The sequence below is a fragment of the Mus caroli genome, chromosome 5 (assembly GCF_900094665.2).
Source record: "Mus caroli chromosome 5, CAROLI_EIJ_v1.1, whole genome shotgun sequence".
Classification (NCBI taxonomy): domain Eukaryota; kingdom Metazoa; phylum Chordata; class Mammalia; order Rodentia; family Muridae; genus Mus; species Mus caroli.
Window position 1 is genome coordinate 108,266,972 of NC_034574.1, and position 18,302 is coordinate 108,285,273.

The following is an 18,302-nucleotide window of genomic DNA, read 5'->3' on the forward strand; positions in this document are numbered from 1 at the left end:
GTTTTTCAGGGCAGGATCTCAGTAAGTTGTTGTCAAGGCTAGCCTAGAATTTTTAAGTCTCCTACCTTAGCCTCAGGAGAGTGAGATTTACCAGCATGCATCCCCACTCACTGTTTTGTTTTGTGAGGATGTTCTATAGTTCAGAATGCACAGATAGGCAAACTCTACAGGGATGCTTGTGATTATATGAAATAATACATGTGTATCCTCCACAGATTCTCTTTTCTCTCTCTTTCTTGGAGACAGGGTAGCTGTGAAATTTCAAACCCGGGACGATCCGCTCAGGTGCCTATTTAAGATACCAAAGCAGACCTGGTCTCCAGCTTCTGGCATCCACCAGTCTTTATCTGCTACACGGTTTGGCTCACATACCCCGCCCTCCAGGCCAGGGGCTAGGCTGCCCTTCCCCTAGAGGCTTTTCCTTATATAATCCAGACATCTTGACTACCTACCTCTTTTTACACCTTCTGACCTCCTGGCTGCTGGATCGTTTTCCCCTCTCCTTCCCGCCTCTCCTCACAGGGTCCAGCCTGGTCACGTCCCCTTCTGGACTCTCCTAGACGGCCTTCCTCTGAGTATAGAATGCTCTCCCACATACCTACAATAAACCTTCTTCCCCACTATACCTTTTCTTTCTCTATGTAAACCAGGCTGGCCTTGAACTCATGGAGATAGATCCTCCTCCTCTGTCCGGGTTCGGAGTGTTGGAACGAAAGGTTTGCGCATCCACTCTCCATAAACTCGGACAACCAAGCTTTGGCGACCATCCCAGGCTTACACCTCGGGTCTAAGGGACGACTACAGACCTCAGACCGAGGGCCAGGATAGCCCAGCGCTGGGCAGCCTGAGGGCTTCTGTGGGGTCGGCGTCCTTCTCCTCAGAAGGACAGCCCCACGCTCACCTAGGCTCAGTGACCTCCCAGCTTAGGGGGCGCTCGGTTCCCACCGCCAGGAACCTTCCGCTCGCATCTCTAGGGAGAGACCCCGCCCTCTGCGCAAGCGCACCTCGCGGCGGCGGCGGCTGCCCCTTTAAGATCGCTTTAAAAATCCTCCGACTGCCGCCCCCCTCCCGCCCCCGCTTCCTCACGGCTTCCGCGCCGCGTTCCCACAATGCAGTGCGGCTGAGCGCCTCGGGAGCCCGCGGGGGAGGTTGCGGCGGGGGGCCCCGGGCTGAGGAGGCGGCGGCGGCGGAGGCGGCTGCGACGGGACGTGGGCTGCGGCGGGCCCGCGGCGTCGGCCGGTGCGGATGTCGTCGGGCTGGGCGGACGAGCGCGGCGGCGAGGGCGACGGGCGCATCTACGTGGGCAACCTTCCGTCCGACGTGCGCGAGAAGGACCTCGAGGACCTGTTCTATAAGTACGGCCGCATCCGCGAGATCGAGCTCAAGAACCGGCACGGCCTCGTGCCCTTCGCCTTCGTGCGCTTCGAGGACCCGCGGTGAGGATTTCCCCCGGCGGCTCGTCCCATCTCCGCCGGGCCCGGCCTCCCCTCCCCTCCCCTTCCCCCCCCCCAGCGCCTTCCCCTCCCCCAGCGCCTTCCCCTCCCCCTCCCCGCCGTGCCGACCCCTCACGGCGCCCCCCGGCTGGAGGCGGCTTTGCCTGGTGTCACTTCCTTCAATCGGAAGGCTCCAGCCCGCCCGACTTGCCCCCGAGGAGGGTAAAAACCAGCGCGCTCTGCCCAGCCCTCGAGTTTGAGAAAGGCACCCTAACGGGAAGCACCCCGAAATGAGGGAAGACTTCTGTTAAGTCCCCCTCCTCCCGAATCCGGGTTCGGGTCTGGGGGTGGGGGTGGCCCTCGCCGTTACCGGGGAACAGACGGCGTCGGCGGGGACCACAGGTTGCTTTGCGCGGCTGGAAAGCGGGGTGTCTGGGGCCAGTCCCTACTTGGGCGCTCCACCGTGCCTAGTTCTAGTAAAGGGGGATCGGATTAAACCAGCGGGAGAGAGGGGTGGGGGGGTTAGCATCTCTGATTTCATTACCTTCTAACGAGGGAAGTTAATCCCCCGCCAGAAGCCAGAAGTTAATCGTAGCAAGGATGTGGAAAAGCTAGGTTCCCCCAAACCCGCGCCGAAGGATCTTTGATTTTTTTATTATTATTTTTTTTATTTTTTTGTGCAAATGTCGTGAGCCCTGGGTCAGGAAGAGGCCGGAAAGTATGCTTTAGTTTTGAGATCTCTGCGCCGTTGGCGGTCGTCCCCTTGGGAGGGTCAGTAAGGACCTGTTCCCTGTCTTCTCAGCCTCGTTGGGAGGAGAGCTTCATCTCTGCCTATCGACCCGGTGTCTCGCCGGCCTGGGTTGGAGATTACGGATTCACAGTAGAAGTACTCCGGACTTCGATGGTTGAAGACTAACCCAGCTTATCCCCTAAGTGTCTTGCAGTTTGCCTCAAAAATAGACTGAAGCTTTTTTTTTTTCTACTTTTTTTAAAAACAAATGAACGTGAGAAAAATTATGGCTCTAATGAACAGTGCCATTGTGTCTTTAATAGTCAAGTTCTGTGTCAAGTGCCATGCCGCGTGTAGTTAGCGTTTTCAATAGCCCCTGAAGCAGAGGATGCTGACCATATTTCACACAAAATGTGGATTGTTTAATGCAAGAGGTTAGTAAAGGGATAACAATTGGTAGGTGTTTGGAGAGGATCTAGGTAGGATTTGTACCCCGTTACTTGGTGTGACACTATCCTGTTTTTCCTTTAGTCTTAACAGAAGACCTATATTCTGCTCTATTTGGGAAGTTTCAAAGAAAGCACTTAAGATTTGATAACTGTTGGGTAGGCAGTTATAAATTAACTATAATTTCTCAATTAGAGTTATAAAAGCTTCAAGAGGTAACTTATATCCTTTACTTACAAATTCTGCTTTTAATCCTTAATACGCTTGACCCTTCCAGTCCATTGTAATTCACTCCAGCAGTCAAGGTGCCGTGGTCGTGTTCCTTGATGCCTTTTTTTGTGTGTGTGTGTTTTAGACAGGATCTTATACTATAGCTCTGACTGGCCAGAATTCGAACTCACAGAGATCGTTTGCCTCTGGCTCCCGTAGCTGGTGTTAAAGACGTGAGTCACAGAACCTAGACCTCTTATCTTTTTCTTTTCTTTTTTTTAAAATTTAATTTATTTATTATTTATTAAGATGTGTGTGTGTGTGTTACCTGGCTATATTTGCTCCATGTGCATGCCTGTTGCCCAAGGAAGTCAGAAGAGGTGGTTGGCTCCCCTGGGACTGGAGTTACTGATGGTTGGGAACTGTCCTGTGGGTGCTGACGGGCCCTCCTCTCATTAGTCTTTAATTTAATTTTGCAGTGACTTTTTGAGGCAGTCTTTCTTTGTCCACCACGGTGGTCTCAGAACTCCCTGCCTCAGCCTCCCGGATGCCTGGCTTTTGGGAACATTAAAGTGTCTCCTGCTCAGTAAGCTTTGTCTTGTGGAAGACTGTTACGGGGCCTATTGTAGGATGTTTCCAAGCTGTCGGTGGGCGTTCTCAACCTTCCTGCAATACAGTTAGTTCTCCATGTTGTAGTGACCTCCAATCATAGAATTATTTCCCTTGCTACTTCATAGCTAATTTTGCTACTGCTATGGATAGTCATATAGACATAAAGGTTTGCCAGAGGGGTGGTGACAGGTTGAGAATCCCTGCTTTAGAGAATATGCTTGCCATGTTTTGATAAATTTGGTTTATTGACAAAATGAGTTATCTGTCAACAATTATTTTAATCCTACGGATCAGCCTCCCCCCAAAACTGATTTGTGTGTGTATATGCACCCAGTATGTCAGATGCATAGTGGGGGTCATAGGACAAAAGAAACACAGGATCCCCTTGAACTGGAGTTGCAGACTGTTACGAGCTTCTGTGTGGGTGCTGAGGACCGAAGCCCTGTCCCACGGAAGAACAGTGAGCTCTCTTAGCGGTGGAGCCGTCTCCAGTCCCTGAGTCAGCACCGTCCAAGTACTCTGTTTATCTGCATTTCTCATCCCTGGAGAACCATGTGCTTGACAACCGGAGCTGTGCGTTCAGAATAATGAGTTTGTTGTGCTGCCTCCATGCATACATGTCACATCTTGAGCTCATATTCAAACCCCTCCATTAATTGTCAAGTTGGTTTTTGGTTGGTTTGTGTGTATTTTTCAGTTTCTGGGTATATTTTGCACTTTCAGTTTCTTAACATATTTTGCACTTCAGAGTGTGTGCATGCCCTGGCTGAGCCATCTTGCTGTCCCAGCTGTCAATAATGTGAACGGCCCTCCACCTGAGCGCAAGTGTGGCAAGCTTGTGTCTGGTGTCCATCTCCCTGTTCCCTCCGGCTGACTTCCCTCCCCGCTCAGTGACTCTCGCCCTCCATGGAGAAGTCACCCAGCCTGTGGGGCAGCACTGATCTCAGTCTTTGCCTTGCAGAGATGCTGAGGATGCGATCTATGGAAGAAACGGTTACGATTATGGCCAGTGTCGACTCCGTGTGGAGTTCCCCAGGACTTATGGAGGTCGGGGTGGGTGGCCCCGTGGTGCGAGGAATGGGCCTCCTACAAGACGGTCAGATTTCCGAGTTCTTGTTTCAGGTATGTTCTCACCACTTTGCTGAACGAGAGTCTAGCCTTCAAGGAAGTGTGTGGCTTAGTGTTGAGGACTTGGGACATGCTGGCTTCTCAGGAGCCAGTGCACCTGGGCAGCGGAAAGCTCTGCTCTGGTTAGTCAGGGAGGCAGACATTGTACGGATGAAACCGTGCAAGTAATGCAGCCTATGTGGGACGGAAACCTACTGCTCTTTTTGTTCTGAACCGGTCTCTGGGTAGTCTTAAAACTTACTCTGTAGACCAGGCTGTCCTAGAACTCAGAGATCTCCCTGCCTCTGCCTCCTGAGCACTGTGATTAAAGGCGTACGCCACCATGGTCTGAGAAACACGTTTCTTAGAGTGCTTTCTTACTGGTGAGAGGCCAAGATGATGGGAGAGCACTTTGTCTGCAGACCTTTCCTCTGGGAATGTTCCTTCACAGACATCACAGGAGCCAGCTGCACACAACCTAGAATCGTGGGGATTGCATTGGGAGGGATAGAGCTTTTATTTATAACTGGTGTCACCAGATGATGTGCCAAGTGCTCAGCTCAGCTGTGTCTTTAAAATATCAGTGCTGTGCTAAGACCCTGGGCAGGGTCCTCTGCATGTCACAGGGCGGTTGAAGGGCCCTTTTAAAGTGTGACAGTCCCACAATCATAGTCATGTGTACGAGTGATGGAATCTGTCTCCCTGTGTTCCTCTGTAGTTTTTAACCCTAGGACTCCACTCCCTCCTTCAAGTTGTCATACATTATCTTTTTTTCTCTCCATGCTGCTCTGAACTCCTGCTTAGAAAACTATTAGGAAATGGCTGCAGTCCCGAGCTGTGCGCAGCAAACACAGCCTTTGAGAGCAGGAGCACATTTCCCTTTCATGACACCAGGTAGGGTCGTATGACTCCAACTAGCTTTAGCGTGAGTGTTCCTTCCCCACCGTAGTGAGGACTGTGGGTCTCTTAACGAGGTATTCTGTGCTCTGTCAGCCAGTCACGCTGTAAAGAAACAAACACGGACTCTTGTGCTGTTCCCTTGGCTGCACTTGGCTTTTTTCAAAACTCATGTCTTGGGAAAAATAAGTTCAGCAAGAAATACTTGGTACTAATAAGTTTCATAATGGATAAAACCTGGAACTAGGTTTGGGGAGTGTCACATTGATTGTGAAGCACAGAGTGGTAAATTCTCAGAGGTTGGAAGCCTGTGACAGGCAGATTTGTTTGCTTAGTTGAGAGGCTTTGGTCTCTGGACAGTTACCTTAGACCAGCTTCTCACAGTGGCTTACCATATATACTTCAATATAGTTCTCTGGTTCTCTGCCCCATATGCTTTGTGACTTGGGAACCCTTAAGAATTAAGTGATCACAGAGCGTAGACCATCATAGGCATAGCCAGCTCTCGTAGGGCAGTTAGCACAGCTGAGGTTGTGGTCCTCTCTTCCATTCTCTGCCAGGACTTCCTCCATCAGGCAGCTGGCAGGACCTGAAAGATCACATGCGAGAAGCTGGGGATGTCTGTTATGCAGACGTACAGAAGGACGGAATGGGGATGGTTGAATATTTGAGAAAAGAGGACATGGAATATGCTCTGCGTAAACTGGATGACACCAAATTCCGCTCTCACGAGGTGGGTTCATGCCTTCCGTTGAGTCTAATTGACCATCAATAGCAGCGGGTCGTACTTTTTTCATTTGATGATGTCACTCTACCTTAAAGCCTGTCTAGAGTGAACAGAGCCACGGGGGTTGCTCTGCTTATAGCCTCCGTTTGAAACGGAGAGGGCGGGTACCCACCTCCATGTGACAGTGAACGTTGAGAGAGGTGACAGTGCCAGGCACACAGTGAGTGCCGGGGCTGGGCTTTGCTCGTGCCTCTGGGTCTTCACTCTTCCCTTCTGTTTGTTTGGATTTTAGGGTGAGACTTCCTACATCCGAGTGTATCCTGAGAGAAGCACCAGCTATGGCTACTCACGGTCGCGGTCCGGGTCCAGGGGCCGCGACTCGCCATACCAAAGCCGGGGCTCGCCACACTACTTCTCTCCTTTCAGGCCCTACTGAGGGGGTGGGAAGGAAGGGTCTCTTCAGTTTTTTAGATGAGCTGGGCTACTTTGTGCTCAGAGTCTACATTCCAGATTGATTAGAGTCTTAGGACATTTTTTTTCTTTTCTTTTTATTTTTTTTTTATTGTAAGGAACTACATAATTTCGGCTAGAGCCACCATACTAGCAGTGACCTGTTAGGCTGCAGAGAGAAGGTGTGGCTGTGGTTCAGGAACAAGCTGTATATTTCTCACCCTGACTATGGGTCGGAAACCAGTGCTGCATCTTCATGGGCTGCTCTGCTCAGAGACGGCAGTCACGACGACCAAGGGGCCCGTTTTGTTCAGAAATATATTTTAAATGTTTAGTACTTGCGTGCAGTTGTCTTTGATTGAGTATGTAGGTTTCATACTACATACTCAGGTACTGACCAAAGAGAACCATCGTTTGAGTTGTCATGGTAGTTTGTAAGGAGCAGAAACTCATCACTCTGCCAGAGTAATGGTGGCGATTGTAAAAAATCAACACCAAAGGCAGACTCTGGTTTTTTATTTTAATTTTTTATTTTAAAGGTTGGTTTTTATTTACATGTTTATGCCATGTGTGTGTTAGTGCCTACAGAGGCCAGAAAGACAGCATCAACTCCTGTGGAGCTGCAAATGCAGGAGGTCATGGGTCACCTTGAGTTGAGGTGGGTACCAGAGCCCAACTCAGCTCAGGCTGAAGAACAGGAAGTGCTGGAGTTTTGTTTCTTTGGTTTGATGTCTTTCTTTCTTTACATTTTCTTTTCCAGAGAGGGTTTCTCAGAATAATTCTGGCTCTGTAGACCAGGCTGGCCTTGAACTCAGGGATCTGTTGGCCTCTGCCTCCCAAGTGTTGGAATGAAATGAAAGACTCAGAGCCACCACACCTGGGATAGGAAGTTCTCTGAATGACTGAGGGATCTCTGACCCAGATTCGGAGTTCTTACAATTCAGACCTGGCATTGTAAACTGAACTCTCTGTAATAGTAGTTCACTGAGGTGGCTCAGGCCTCCAACCTCTGTGCTTGGGAGGCCGTAGCGGGAAGATAGCTGTGTGCTCAAGGCCAGCCTGATGTACAGAGAGGCCTATCTGAGCAACAAGAAAAGGGTGTGTGGGGGACACAGACATTGCAGATAAAGGGAAGAGAAAGAATGAAGACGGGCCCAGGGCTATTTTTAACGAGTTCTCTTTTCAGAAAGGAACTATTTGGCTGGTGTTCATATTGCATGGTATGTGTCTGGGGGTTGGGTGTTCACGTATACTGTTTGTGTGTGTGTGTTGTTGTATGTATGTTGTTCATGGACACTTGAGTGCAAGGTGGAGGTTGGATAGCTCTCTGAGAAAGAAAGATAGTTCTGAATTAGGAGTTCCAGGCTGTAGTTTACTTTGATACTATTCAAACTTATCCAGAAAACGAGCCCTCTGGTAGGAATAAGGTAGGTACCCAGAAACAGATGGTGATGTGCTGGCTCTGAAGCCAGTGGGAAAGCAACTAAAAAGAACTGGTTTGTCTCTTCATCCCAGGTCATCTGTCTCTTACACCTAAACAGAAGAGTCCGCCTAGATATATTTTGGCAAGGTGGTGTTTTTAGGGCAGAGGAGGGAGGAGGTTGTTTTTCAGACAGAATGAGTCTGAGTATTTGATCCATTCCCTTGGAAGCAGGCTTGTGGTTCTCTGCTAGCTGGGTGTTGTCCAGTTCTGTCTTCGGATCAATTACCAAGAAACTGTAAATCCAGTTTATACTAGATAGAGTTCACAGAAGCAAATGACCACCCTTGTGAGTCCACCATGTTGACAGGGTGCCCCTTCCCCAGAATAGCTACTCTGCTGTGGAAGAAGGAATCTTGTTTACCATGTCTGGCAAGGAAATATTACCTGTTTGAAAAATAAGAAGAACATTAGAGTTGAGCCTGATGTCCAGCTGGCTCTCCTAAACTAACTGGTCACATGGATTTCACGGAGAACTGGAAGTAAGTATTGATGCCGTCCTTCTTCCTAACTCTCAAGCATCAGTTAACGGTTCAGAGTGAAGCCAGATCCGTGCTGTTCAGTGCATACAGGCAAGGAACAGATGCAGGTAAGAGTGAAAGACAGACCAAACCTCTGTCAGGAGCAAGGTCCTGTCTGCAGTGTGATCCCTTGGTACATGTCATGAAATGAAGTAGGAGGAACTACTGGCCCTGCCACTGTAAGGATCTTTAGCCAGCCAAGGCAAACAGCATGGTTAGCATAGAGTTCCGTCCTCCCGCTCACAGGGTTTATTGCTGACTGCCTGGCAGCTCTGAGAACTCATGCACAGGAGACAACAAGTTCTAAACTGTGTACAGTGAGCCTGGAAACGCAAGTTGCTATATTAGGGATTACAAACCATGGCTGACATACTTACAGGTATGTTTCAGCTGGCCTGTGTGGCACTGTTAAGTCTTATTTGAATTGATTGCCAATAAAGCTGAGGAAATGCCAGACAGATGTCATATACTTAATTTCCCAAGCAAATAGGCTTGGGTTACTCTGTATGGAGGAGCCAGTTGTGCCTGTAGACAGGCTTCCAGGCGCAGAGATGTGCAGTCTGCTGTGCATACCCCTTAATCCTGCACTTCTCTTTCAGTGTGACTGGACCCTAAAGGTGAATATGACTCCTGGATACTTGTCATTTACAATGCCACCACTTGTGTGCAGTTTGTCCTTTTGCATTCAGATAGTATTTGTCTCCAGCAAGAATGTCTGAGCCACTCTGGGTATCACATACCTGGGGGGGCCACAAAGTATTCCTCCACAACGTGATTGGAATTCTGTAGTAGTTCTTCAGCACAGCTGCCTTCTGCAACATTGTCAGATCTCAAGTAGAGACATCTGTAAAAAGCAAATGCCAGAGTTTACAGTTTGAGAGACTTGAAGCTTCCAGAGTACAGAGAGACAGGACCCCTAAGGAGGCTGTAGAGGGGCAGAACAGTCTTTGCTGTGGCTGCTGTGCCTAGTTAGGAGTGCTGTAGTAAAAGTAGACCAGAGAGCTGTAGCAGTAGGTCAGAAGTTCAATGAGTGCTGCTTGTATGTGAGGCTCTTAAATTAAATCCCTAACACAGAAGGGAGAGAAGAAAAAAAAAAACAACAAAAACTGCTGCACCACGCAAAGGTGGCTGGTCTTTCTGGGACTTAGGGTTCTGTTGGAGGATCCCTAAGAGCATAGATCTTAAGTCAGCTGACTTCAAGTCCTAATACAACAAGTTACTTATCACCCCTGTATTTTAAGTTTTCTTTATAAACATCAAATGTAATTTAAGTTTTTATTATTTATGTATGTGTATGTCTATGTGGGTATGTGCGCATGAGTACAGGTGCTCATGGAAGCCAAAGGCATCAGATCCTCTGGAGTCAGAGTGAGAGACAGTTGTGACCTGCCTGGCTGGTTTGGGTGCTGGGTACTCTGCATGAACAGTTCTCATTCTTAACCACTGAGCCATCTATTCAGCCTCAAAATGTTTGCTTGACTAAAGAAAACAAAGTGGAGTAGTGGAAAAGGATCCAGCAAAGGTGATGTTTGGTTCTTAGGATGCAAATGAAAGAGATGCAGTTCCCCTCCACACATGCGCTGTGACACTCTCATACCCATCTTCAATAAATGCAGTACAAACAGAAGCATCAGGCAGGTTTGGTGGCACATACTGACATGAGGCTAAGGCTGGTGTACCACAAGTGAAAGGCAGATGACTGCTGAATGAAAATTTCCCAGGAAGACTAATATCTATTCATTGACAGATCCAAGTCTAGCTTGGTGAAGCAATGGATTACTTGTAGGATCACGAACTTTATGAGCAGTTACAACACTGGAAAGAAAAATACCTCTCCCACCAACTGTTAACTGGTGGTAAATCTTGGGGAGGGGTAGGGCCTTTTGAACTCCTTCCTTCAAAACAGTCAAGGAGCCTGAGGTGGGCAAGTCTTTGGATAGTTTGACCTGCTGACAGCTCAGGACAGCAGCAGCCACATCATACTGTTAGTGTTCCACAACAAACACAGATCCTGTCTTACGGTGCGGTGGTGGCGCGTGCCTTTAAACCCAGCACTTGGGAGGCAGAGGCAGGCAGATTTCTTGAGTTCGAGGCCAGCCTGGTCTACAGAGTGAGTTTCAGGACAGCCAGGGCTACACAGAGAAACCCTGTCTTGAAAAAGCAAAGTGAAAAAGGGAAATGCAAACACTGGCGCCACAGTGCTGGGCCAGCGTTCTTGCAGCAACAAGAATCTAAAGTGCTAACAGGCCTGGCTGGGGTTGAGGAAGGGACAGTTTTGTTTGGCTTTGGTAGTGCTGAGGAACCAGCCAAGGACTTCATGCTTACTGGCTTTGGGGCATTCATCTATGAGATTTTTATTTTACATGATTGGAGGTTTCCCCTGTGTGTGTGTACCCATAGAGGCTAGAAGAAGGCATTGGATTCCCTTGTAATTAGAATTACAGAGAATTGTTAGCTACCATGTGGGTGCTGGGAATCGAACCTAGGTCCTCTGGAAAGGCAGTTAGTGCTCCTAACCCCTGAGCCATCTTCTCCAGCCCCAGAAGGTTTTTCAAAAATAGTTTTTAGTTTTAATATGTGAGGGGGTCTGAGTGCCCTTGCCTTGAGAGACCCTGGATCTGGAATTGTGGGTGTCTATGAGCCACCTAACGTGGGTGTTGGGACTCAATCTGGGGGACCTCGTTGCAAGAGCTGCAGCATATGTTCTTAACTAAGTCATCTCCAGCCTCTGTCTGTTTTTTGGGAAACATGGTCTCTTTTAATCATTGACGAAACTCAAAGCTTGCATCAGTCTTGCTGGAGCATCCCAAGTCCTACAATTATGGGTTTGAGCCACCATGGGCAGTTTCAGGCCAGTTGTTTACTAAGTACCTGTCGTCTTTACCAGGATTCTTCACAGTGAGTTTTAATGCTCTTTAAGATATCTATCCATTTCCATAACCTTGGCATCTAGGCTAACATAAGCTGTGCACTTTCCTGTGAGGAATGAAAACATTCTTTCTGTATCCTAGTCCCAATGAGGAATCCTGGTTGAAAAGGGGTTACGAACTACTTATCACCTATGATAACTGTGGACAGCGATTTACCCCAGTAACAGGAAGTTCTTAGCAGCAGAGAGAGGAGGGACTTTGCTTCTGATCTTGAACCGTACAACAGTTGGTTCACTTTGCTTCGGTGACTCCCTGGTTGCTTTGCACTACAACTTGTATCTGCAAAACTTTCCCCTCCCATTTCTGTTTTCACTTTGCTACAGACTTAGAATGAGAGCTTGGTTGACTTATTCCAGACATTAGGGAGCTAGAGTTACAGCTCAAAGGTAGAATACTTCCTTTGCAAAAGGCTTGATGAGGCTGGAGAGATGGCTCAGAGGTTAAGAGCACTGACTCCTCTTCCAGAGGTCCTGAGTTCAATTCCCAGCAACCACATGGTGGCTCAAAACCATCTGTAATGGGATCCGATGCCCTTTTCTGGTGTGTCTGAAGACAGCTACAGTGTACTTACATAAAATAAAAAAAATTTTTAAAAAGAAAAACTTGTTTTTAAAATGTGTGTGTGTGTGTACAGTGCATATATGGAGATCTGGACAACTTGGAAGAGTCGGTTCTCTCCTTCCACCATGTGATGTGGGACTCGGGGTTTGAACTCCGATCATCAGGCTTGGCAGCAGGTGCCTTTATCCACAGAGCCATCTAGTTTTTGTTTTAATAAAGTGTTGAAGTATTTGGCTGCAGTGAGATGTTAGTGAAGCCGGTCTCTGGATTTGCTAAGACGGCAAAAGGGGTATTTAGGAGTTACTACCTGGCCTGTCGCAGCATTACTTGAGAGTTACAGGGTTGAGTCCCAGGTCCTGGCTTTTCCTGTGAAATTCTAAGCCTGCTTCTTGTATGAAATGTCACTCTACCTCAGAAGTCATATAAGATAACTGGACACAAACTCCTAGCCCAAGGCACTGGCACACTAAGGCTTTGTAGATCAACCCAAACAATACATTGTTAATGTGTAGACAGACTTCTACTAGCCAGTCAGGGCTTCGGCTGTAATCATGGCTGTTGCCTAAGACTACTGATCACCTATGGATCACTAGGATGCTTTGAGTTCAGACAAGCATTTAAAACACTCAAGTCACCGGGCGTGGTGGCGCACACCTTTAATCCCAGCACTTGGGAGGCAGAGGCAGGTGGATTTCTGAGTTCGAGGACAGCCTGATCTACAAAGTGAGTTCCAGAACAGCCAGGGCTATGCAGAGAAACCCTGCCTACAAACAAAAAAGTCGGGCTCAAGAGATGGCTCATGAGGGAAGAGCATTTAGCTATTACAGAGGGCCTGGGTTTCGTTCCTTGTACCAACATGGAAGTTCACACTGCCTGAAACTGCTCCGGGAGCTCTCACAGGCAGCCACTTCCAACCTGTGGATTCCTGCACACATAAGGCATAGGCTCACGGGCACATACACTTAAAGATTAAAAGCTCATTCAAGTCTGGCCTGAGATGCTGGGATTCATGAGGCCTATTTTTTTGAAGTCCTACAAATGTCATATTAAAATGACTTGTCCGGTTCATTAACCTAAAACAACATAATTTATGGGAAGAAATTCAGGCCACTGAATGACAAGCTCAAATTTGAGCCACACCATGACAAAAATACTTCTTGTCTTTTTTTGTTTGTTTTTGACTCCTCCCTTTGTAGGAACTGCATTTCTTTAGTTTCTCCTAGAAGACAGGAAATCCTGACTCTTGAAAAAAATTACAATTCTAAAATTTTGTATGTGGCAGAGGTATGTACTATGGTGTGCCTGGGGAGGTCAGAGGAAAACTTGTTAGAGTCAAGTTTCTGCTTCCACCATACGGGTCTTCAGGAACAGACTAAGACCATCGGAATTGGTAGCAATTGCCCTTACCCGCTGAACCACCACCACCACCACCACCACTGCTGATTCTGTAATTCTATTCTCTCCACCAAATAAATTAATGAGATGTTTATTTGAGCATTTCCCAAGTATTTACTCAGTGCTAGACAAAAGAAAAAAAATCCAAACATGATTCATGCTATTTGGATAAACAGAAGGGGGGAAGGCAGAGAACTAACATTTAAGTGATTAACAGCGCTTTTGAATACCAGTAGAACCATAAAAAATATACTGTATAAAGGAATAAAAGAATTAATGGCAGTCGACAACTTAAGAGAGGAGAAGTAGGTGGGATAAGGAGCTGGTAAAAAGCAAGGACTGAAAATTGTGGGAAAAAAAGTAACAGGGAAGGAGAAGTCAAGAAGCTGAAAGAACTTGACAGTGCTAGCTTGGAGAGATGGGGAGGGGCTGTGACAGCCGAGGACCTGAGGACCTGAAGACCATGGGCACGTGTCCTGAAGATCTTGGGTGGGAAATGACATCAGGTATCTGATGTGAATTACTGGGTAATGTTAGGCAAATAGTGTTAACCTCTCTGGATCTGTGCAGCAGATCAAAGACCCGAAGGTGAGAAGGACAGGAGACTAACAAGATTTAAACTTTGCAAAGCATTTCAGTGACTTTATGAAACCAATGCTATGGGTGGTAAATACAGGCCTATAAATATCACTAAGGAAACAGCAAGATAACCTTGGGTTCAAAGCCATTCCTCGAAATTTTAGCCAGATTCTGTCTCAAAAAAAAAAAAAAAAAAAAAAAAAAAAAAAAAGATGAGGCATAACTTAATTGTTATTTGGATATCCCGTAATTAGCATATGAACTGACTTGAGGTTATACATATAGTGTTTGACTTCTTCAGATATTTAATCAGATGCTCAGGTAGGCAAGTGAAAACACTCTAAGGAAATAAACGTGGTTTGTAAACCAGTCTAGGCTGGAGGGTACTGAGGGGACAGCACACCCGAGAGGGCGGGTAACGGCTCTTTGAAGTAGGGGATTCTCGGACTTGGTTCCTATTTACATCGAGACTGGGAAGGCTAAAAGGGTTCTAAGCGAGAGTGACAGGATCAATAATGAACTAGGGGAAGAGTGAAGCCATCCTCGCGGTGACTGGACAAATTTCCAATTATGCAAAGGACCTGAAACAGCCTCAAAGGTCCGAGACCGCAGCCGGGAGTTTACCTGTCCTCCAGTACCGACTCCAGAGGCTCCACACCGTCGGTGTCCACGGCGTGCAGCTGATCCGCAAAGGCGATGGCTTTCTCTAGCCGGTCCACCGCCTCGCGGCTGCCGAAGTTCACCAGCGCCAGCCGCTCCAGATGCTCGATTACCGCGGGGGATACGCGACCGTTGCCCTGGGGAACGAGGCGTGGAGCCTGGGTCCCCAGCCCCGCCGCCTGGATCTTTCCCTGTGGACCCGCTTTGGAAGCAAAGCTTCGGCCCGCGTCCAGCGGGGCCCGAAATCGCACACTCGCGGCCCGTGACCACATTTCTTTTGCTTCTCGGCCCCCGTAGCGACAGACGGTAGGGCGGCGCGCGCGCGGGGTGGGGGTGACGACATCAGAATGCGTCGCCGTCACCGCAGCTGCCATCACCGCCATGAACAGCGTCGGGGAGGCTTGCACTGACATGAAGCGCGAGTACGACCAGTGCTTCAACCGCTGGTTTGCTGAGAAGTTCCTCAAAGGGGACGGCTCCGGGGACCCGTGCACCGACCTCTTCAAACGCTACCAGCAGTGTGTGCAGGTGAGCCTCGCCCGGCCCCGCCGTAGCAGCCAGCCCTCCTCGGCTATCCCCGAAACCGCCCGGCTGTCTCCACTTGACACACCGGGATGCCTTTGCGGTGCTTTGCTTTATACAGATTACATTAGTATTTTGTTGTTGCTGCTCATTTATTTGGGATTCATTCCAAACGTGCAAGTAGCTATCATCCGTATCTTTAAAAAATTGGCGTGTTCGGGGGGAGGTGGCGCACACCTTTAATGTCCTAGCGCACGGGAGGCAGAGGCAGGCGGATCTCTGAGTTCGAGGCCAGTCTGGTCTACAGAGTGAGTTCTAGGACAGCCAGGGCTATACAGAAAAACCCTGTCTNGGGGGGGGGGGGGGAATGTGTTCCCGGCTGCGATAAGGGCGGAGACAACTTCCGGGAGTCAGATTACTCCTTTCACATTTATGTGGGTTCTGGGAATAAAGTTCAGGTCACAAGTCTTGGTGACAAGATGTTCTATTATCTATCTATCTATTTTTTTCTATTATCTATATTTTACACATGGAAAAACTAGTAGTCAGAAATAGGAAGTGAATGGTTCAAAGGAACTAGAGTCTGATGACCTTGCTTATTTTGGTGGTGCGTCATTTCATTGTTATTAGGAGTGGATGGTGTTCACTGTTTTCTAGACCGGTAAGGCATTGCAGAAGTCACCTGTTTTGTTGTGATCTTTTCATTGCTCTGTTTTCCTCCACAATTACCAGTTGTAGCCAGTAAGGTTTGATTTCGAACCAGCACTGCAAACTTAACCTAAAACAACCTCTCCATTCTAGAAGCTACCTTTAGCCAGTTCTCAGACAGGGACGGTAACTCAAGGTCACAGAGCCGATTCGGAGTGAACACTGTCACTAAGATAGAGATAGGCACCTGAACTGATCTTCGGGCCTCACCTCCCAAGAGCAGGTGTGCATACCACACAGGACTTACATTACAGTCTGTACAGTGGCACTGCTTTGTTTTTTTTTTTTTTTTTTTTTTTTTTTTTCAGGGTTTAGGTGTTTTTTCTTGTGCCCCCGGGAACCTGCTTTGTAGACCAGGCTGGCCTCGAACTCAGAAATCCGCCTGCCTCTGCCTCCCGAGTGCTGGGATTAAAGGCGTGNGTCCTGGCACTCACTTTGTAGACCAGGCTGGCCTCAAACTCAGAAATCCGCCTGCCTCTGCCTCCCGAGTGCTGGGATTAAAGGCGTGGGCCACCACGCCCGGCTTGGCACTGCTTTGTTAAAACAGGGCTAAACCGTACTCACTTTTAATCCCAGGATTCAGAGGCAGGCAGGGTGTGTGGGTTCCAGAGTAGCCAGAGCTACAGAATGAGACCTTGTCTCAAAAAAAGGGTGCCCAGCTGGGCGGTGGTGGTGCTCGCCTTTAATCCCAGCACTTGGGAGGCAGAGGCAGGCGGATTTCTGAGTTCCAGGATAGCCAGGGCTACAGAGTGAGTTCCAGGACAGCCAGGGCTATGCAGAGAAACCCTGTCTCAAACCAACAAACAAACAAAAAACCAACAACAAAAGGGTTCCCCTTGAATGGTGGCTTTCAAGCCCTTCTAGTTCAGTGTGGTTTACCTCTGTACCATTACACCTCATTCACAAAACATGGACTGCAAGCTGTCGTGGACTGATAGTGCATTTTCTTCCTCCTTTAGAAAGCAATCAAGGAGAAAGAGATTCCTATTGAAGGCCTGGAGTTCATGGGCCATGGCAAAGAAAAGCCTGAAAACTCCTCTTGACCTGCCTGCCACTTGGAAGACATCAGTAAAGTGAGAGGCTTCTGGATTCTGTCAGCGAAGGCTGTGAAGCTAGCATGGGATTCCAAGATGTTAAAGGTGTTCTCCTCCATTCGGAAGCTGTCATTCCTGCTTTGAGGCAACTTCACTTTTGCTGGCATCCTGAGGAACTCCTCGTGCCACAGCAGAACAGCTTCTTGGGGTTATGGTTGCAAACTATGGTCTGGCATCAGCTTTAACTGGTCCTTGGATGTGGGTATGGTAAACTGGTCAGGATTAAGGCTGGCAGCGTTTGCTGCAGAGGACCTGGGTGGACTATGGGAGGCATTGCTCACGGGGGTCGGTCAGGACCTCTTTTTCCTCTCAGGGATGCTCTGAAAAGGGATGCGGACACAACCGGTTCAATCACTGCTTGGAAACATGATTGTAATTTTATAGTAACGCTTCCGACTGCTGGTGGCCTGGGTTATGGAAGAAGACAGCTTTGCGGAGCTCTTGCCTTAACGAGGTGTCAGCTTACCATTCAGAATCTTCAGAAATGACATAAACACCAACTTTGGAGCTCACAGCGTTGCTGCTCACAACTCCAACCCCTGGGGTGGCCGTGCAAGAGTCATCTGCGTCCCAGGTTTGCTGTTGCTAACTTTCAACTCCATGAGTTCAAGTCAGTGTGCAGATCACATAAAAGGCGACTGTGTCCGGCTATGTGGGGAAAGGTGCTTACTGATTTTTGTTTGCCTACCATGCCCTAAGTCTGTAATCATGAAATGAAATAAATCCTAAAATTCAAACTTTACTCTTTGCTCCCGAAACCCTGCACTTTATTGAGCATTTATGTCCCGTGCCCCAGGCATCTCATTTCGTTGCAGAGCCGGCTTTGCCTCGTAACTTGATTTGTTTAATTAAGTCTAGGTTAGCACTTAGATTAGAAATCTGACTTTAAGGCCTGCCTCTGCGGACGACCTGCTGGATTCCACATGCTCACCTGTATAAACGGCTCCTTTAAATGTTATGTATTGTGGTCTCCGAACAATGTTAGGTGGTCCTCACAGCTGTCTACCTTGACCAGGACTTAGTATATCCGTAAAGAGGTGAGTGCTACTGACCCAGGATTTCCTGCACTCCAGCGTTTATCACCTGAGCTACATCCCAGGACCATTTTTGTTCAAGGCAAGGTTTCATGTAGGCCAGGCTGATGAACTCTTGATCCTCTGCCTCCACCTCCCAAGATTATAGGTGTGTGCTGCCACACTGTGGGGGGGCCTCAGTTACTTTTCTTTTTTTTTTTTTTTT

General features: G+C 48.1%; 3 protein-coding genes across 3 annotated transcripts; 2 read left to right on the top strand and 1 right to left on the bottom strand.

Moving 5' to 3' along the window:
• Window positions 1–1,073: 1,073 nt before the first annotated feature.
• Window positions 1,074–6,950, top strand: Srsf9 (serine and arginine rich splicing factor 9). Its single transcript, XM_021162391.1, has 4 exons — window positions 1,074–1,436; window positions 4,394–4,554; window positions 5,997–6,169; window positions 6,456–6,950. The coding sequence occupies exons 1-4, from the start codon at window positions 1,246–1,248 to the stop codon at window positions 6,597–6,599; spliced, it is 669 nt and encodes a 222-aa protein (XP_021018050.1). The 5' UTR covers window positions 1,074–1,245; the 3' UTR covers window positions 6,600–6,950.
• A 1,034-nt stretch (window positions 6,951–7,984) lies between these two features.
• Window positions 7,985–15,057, bottom strand: Gatc (glutamyl-tRNA amidotransferase subunit C). The gene is made up of 3 exons (XM_021162392.2): window positions 14,704–15,057; window positions 9,355–9,458; window positions 7,985–8,480 (listed from the first exon to the last, which is right to left on the bottom strand). The coding sequence occupies exons 1-3, from the start codon at window positions 15,009–15,011 to the stop codon at window positions 8,425–8,427; spliced, it is 468 nt and encodes a 155-aa protein (XP_021018051.2). The 5' UTR covers window positions 15,012–15,057; the 3' UTR covers window positions 7,985–8,424.
• A 6-nt stretch (window positions 15,058–15,063) lies between these two features.
• Triap1 (TP53 regulated inhibitor of apoptosis 1) lies at window positions 15,064–17,805 on the top strand. Its single transcript, XM_021162393.2, has 2 exons — window positions 15,064–15,267; window positions 16,929–17,805. The coding sequence occupies exons 1-2, from the start codon at window positions 15,121–15,123 to the stop codon at window positions 17,010–17,012; spliced, it is 231 nt and encodes a 76-aa protein (XP_021018052.1). The 5' UTR covers window positions 15,064–15,120; the 3' UTR covers window positions 17,013–17,805.
• The last annotated feature ends 497 nt before the right edge of the window (window positions 17,806–18,302 follow it).

Coding starts and splice junctions, on each gene's coding strand:
- Gatc (XM_021162392.2), bottom strand. CDS start 15,011: ATGTGGTCACGGGCCGCGAGTGTGCGATTTCGGGCCCCGCTGGACGCG. Junction 9,459..14,703: donor GAGTCGGTACTGGAGGACAG/GTAAACTCCCGG, acceptor TGCTTTTTACAG/ATGTCTCTACTTGAGATCTG. Junction 8,481..9,354: donor ATACTTTGTGGCCCCCCCAG/GTATGTGATACC, acceptor TTTTTCAAACAG/GTAATATTTCCTTGCCAGAC.
- Srsf9 (XM_021162391.1), top strand. CDS start 1,246: ATGTCGTCGGGCTGGGCGGACGAGCGCGGCGGCGAGGGCGACGGGCGC. Junction 4,555..5,996: donor TTTCCGAGTTCTTGTTTCAG/GTATGTTCTCAC, acceptor ATTCTCTGCCAG/GACTTCCTCCATCAGGCAGC. Junction 6,170..6,455: donor CCAAATTCCGCTCTCACGAG/GTGGGTTCATGC, acceptor TTTGGATTTTAG/GGTGAGACTTCCTACATCCG.
- Triap1 (XM_021162393.2), top strand. CDS start 15,121: ATGAACAGCGTCGGGGAGGCTTGCACTGACATGAAGCGCGAGTACGAC. Junction 15,268..16,928: donor GCTACCAGCAGTGTGTGCAG/GTGAGCCTCGCC, acceptor TTCCTCCTTTAG/AAAGCAATCAAGGAGAAAGA.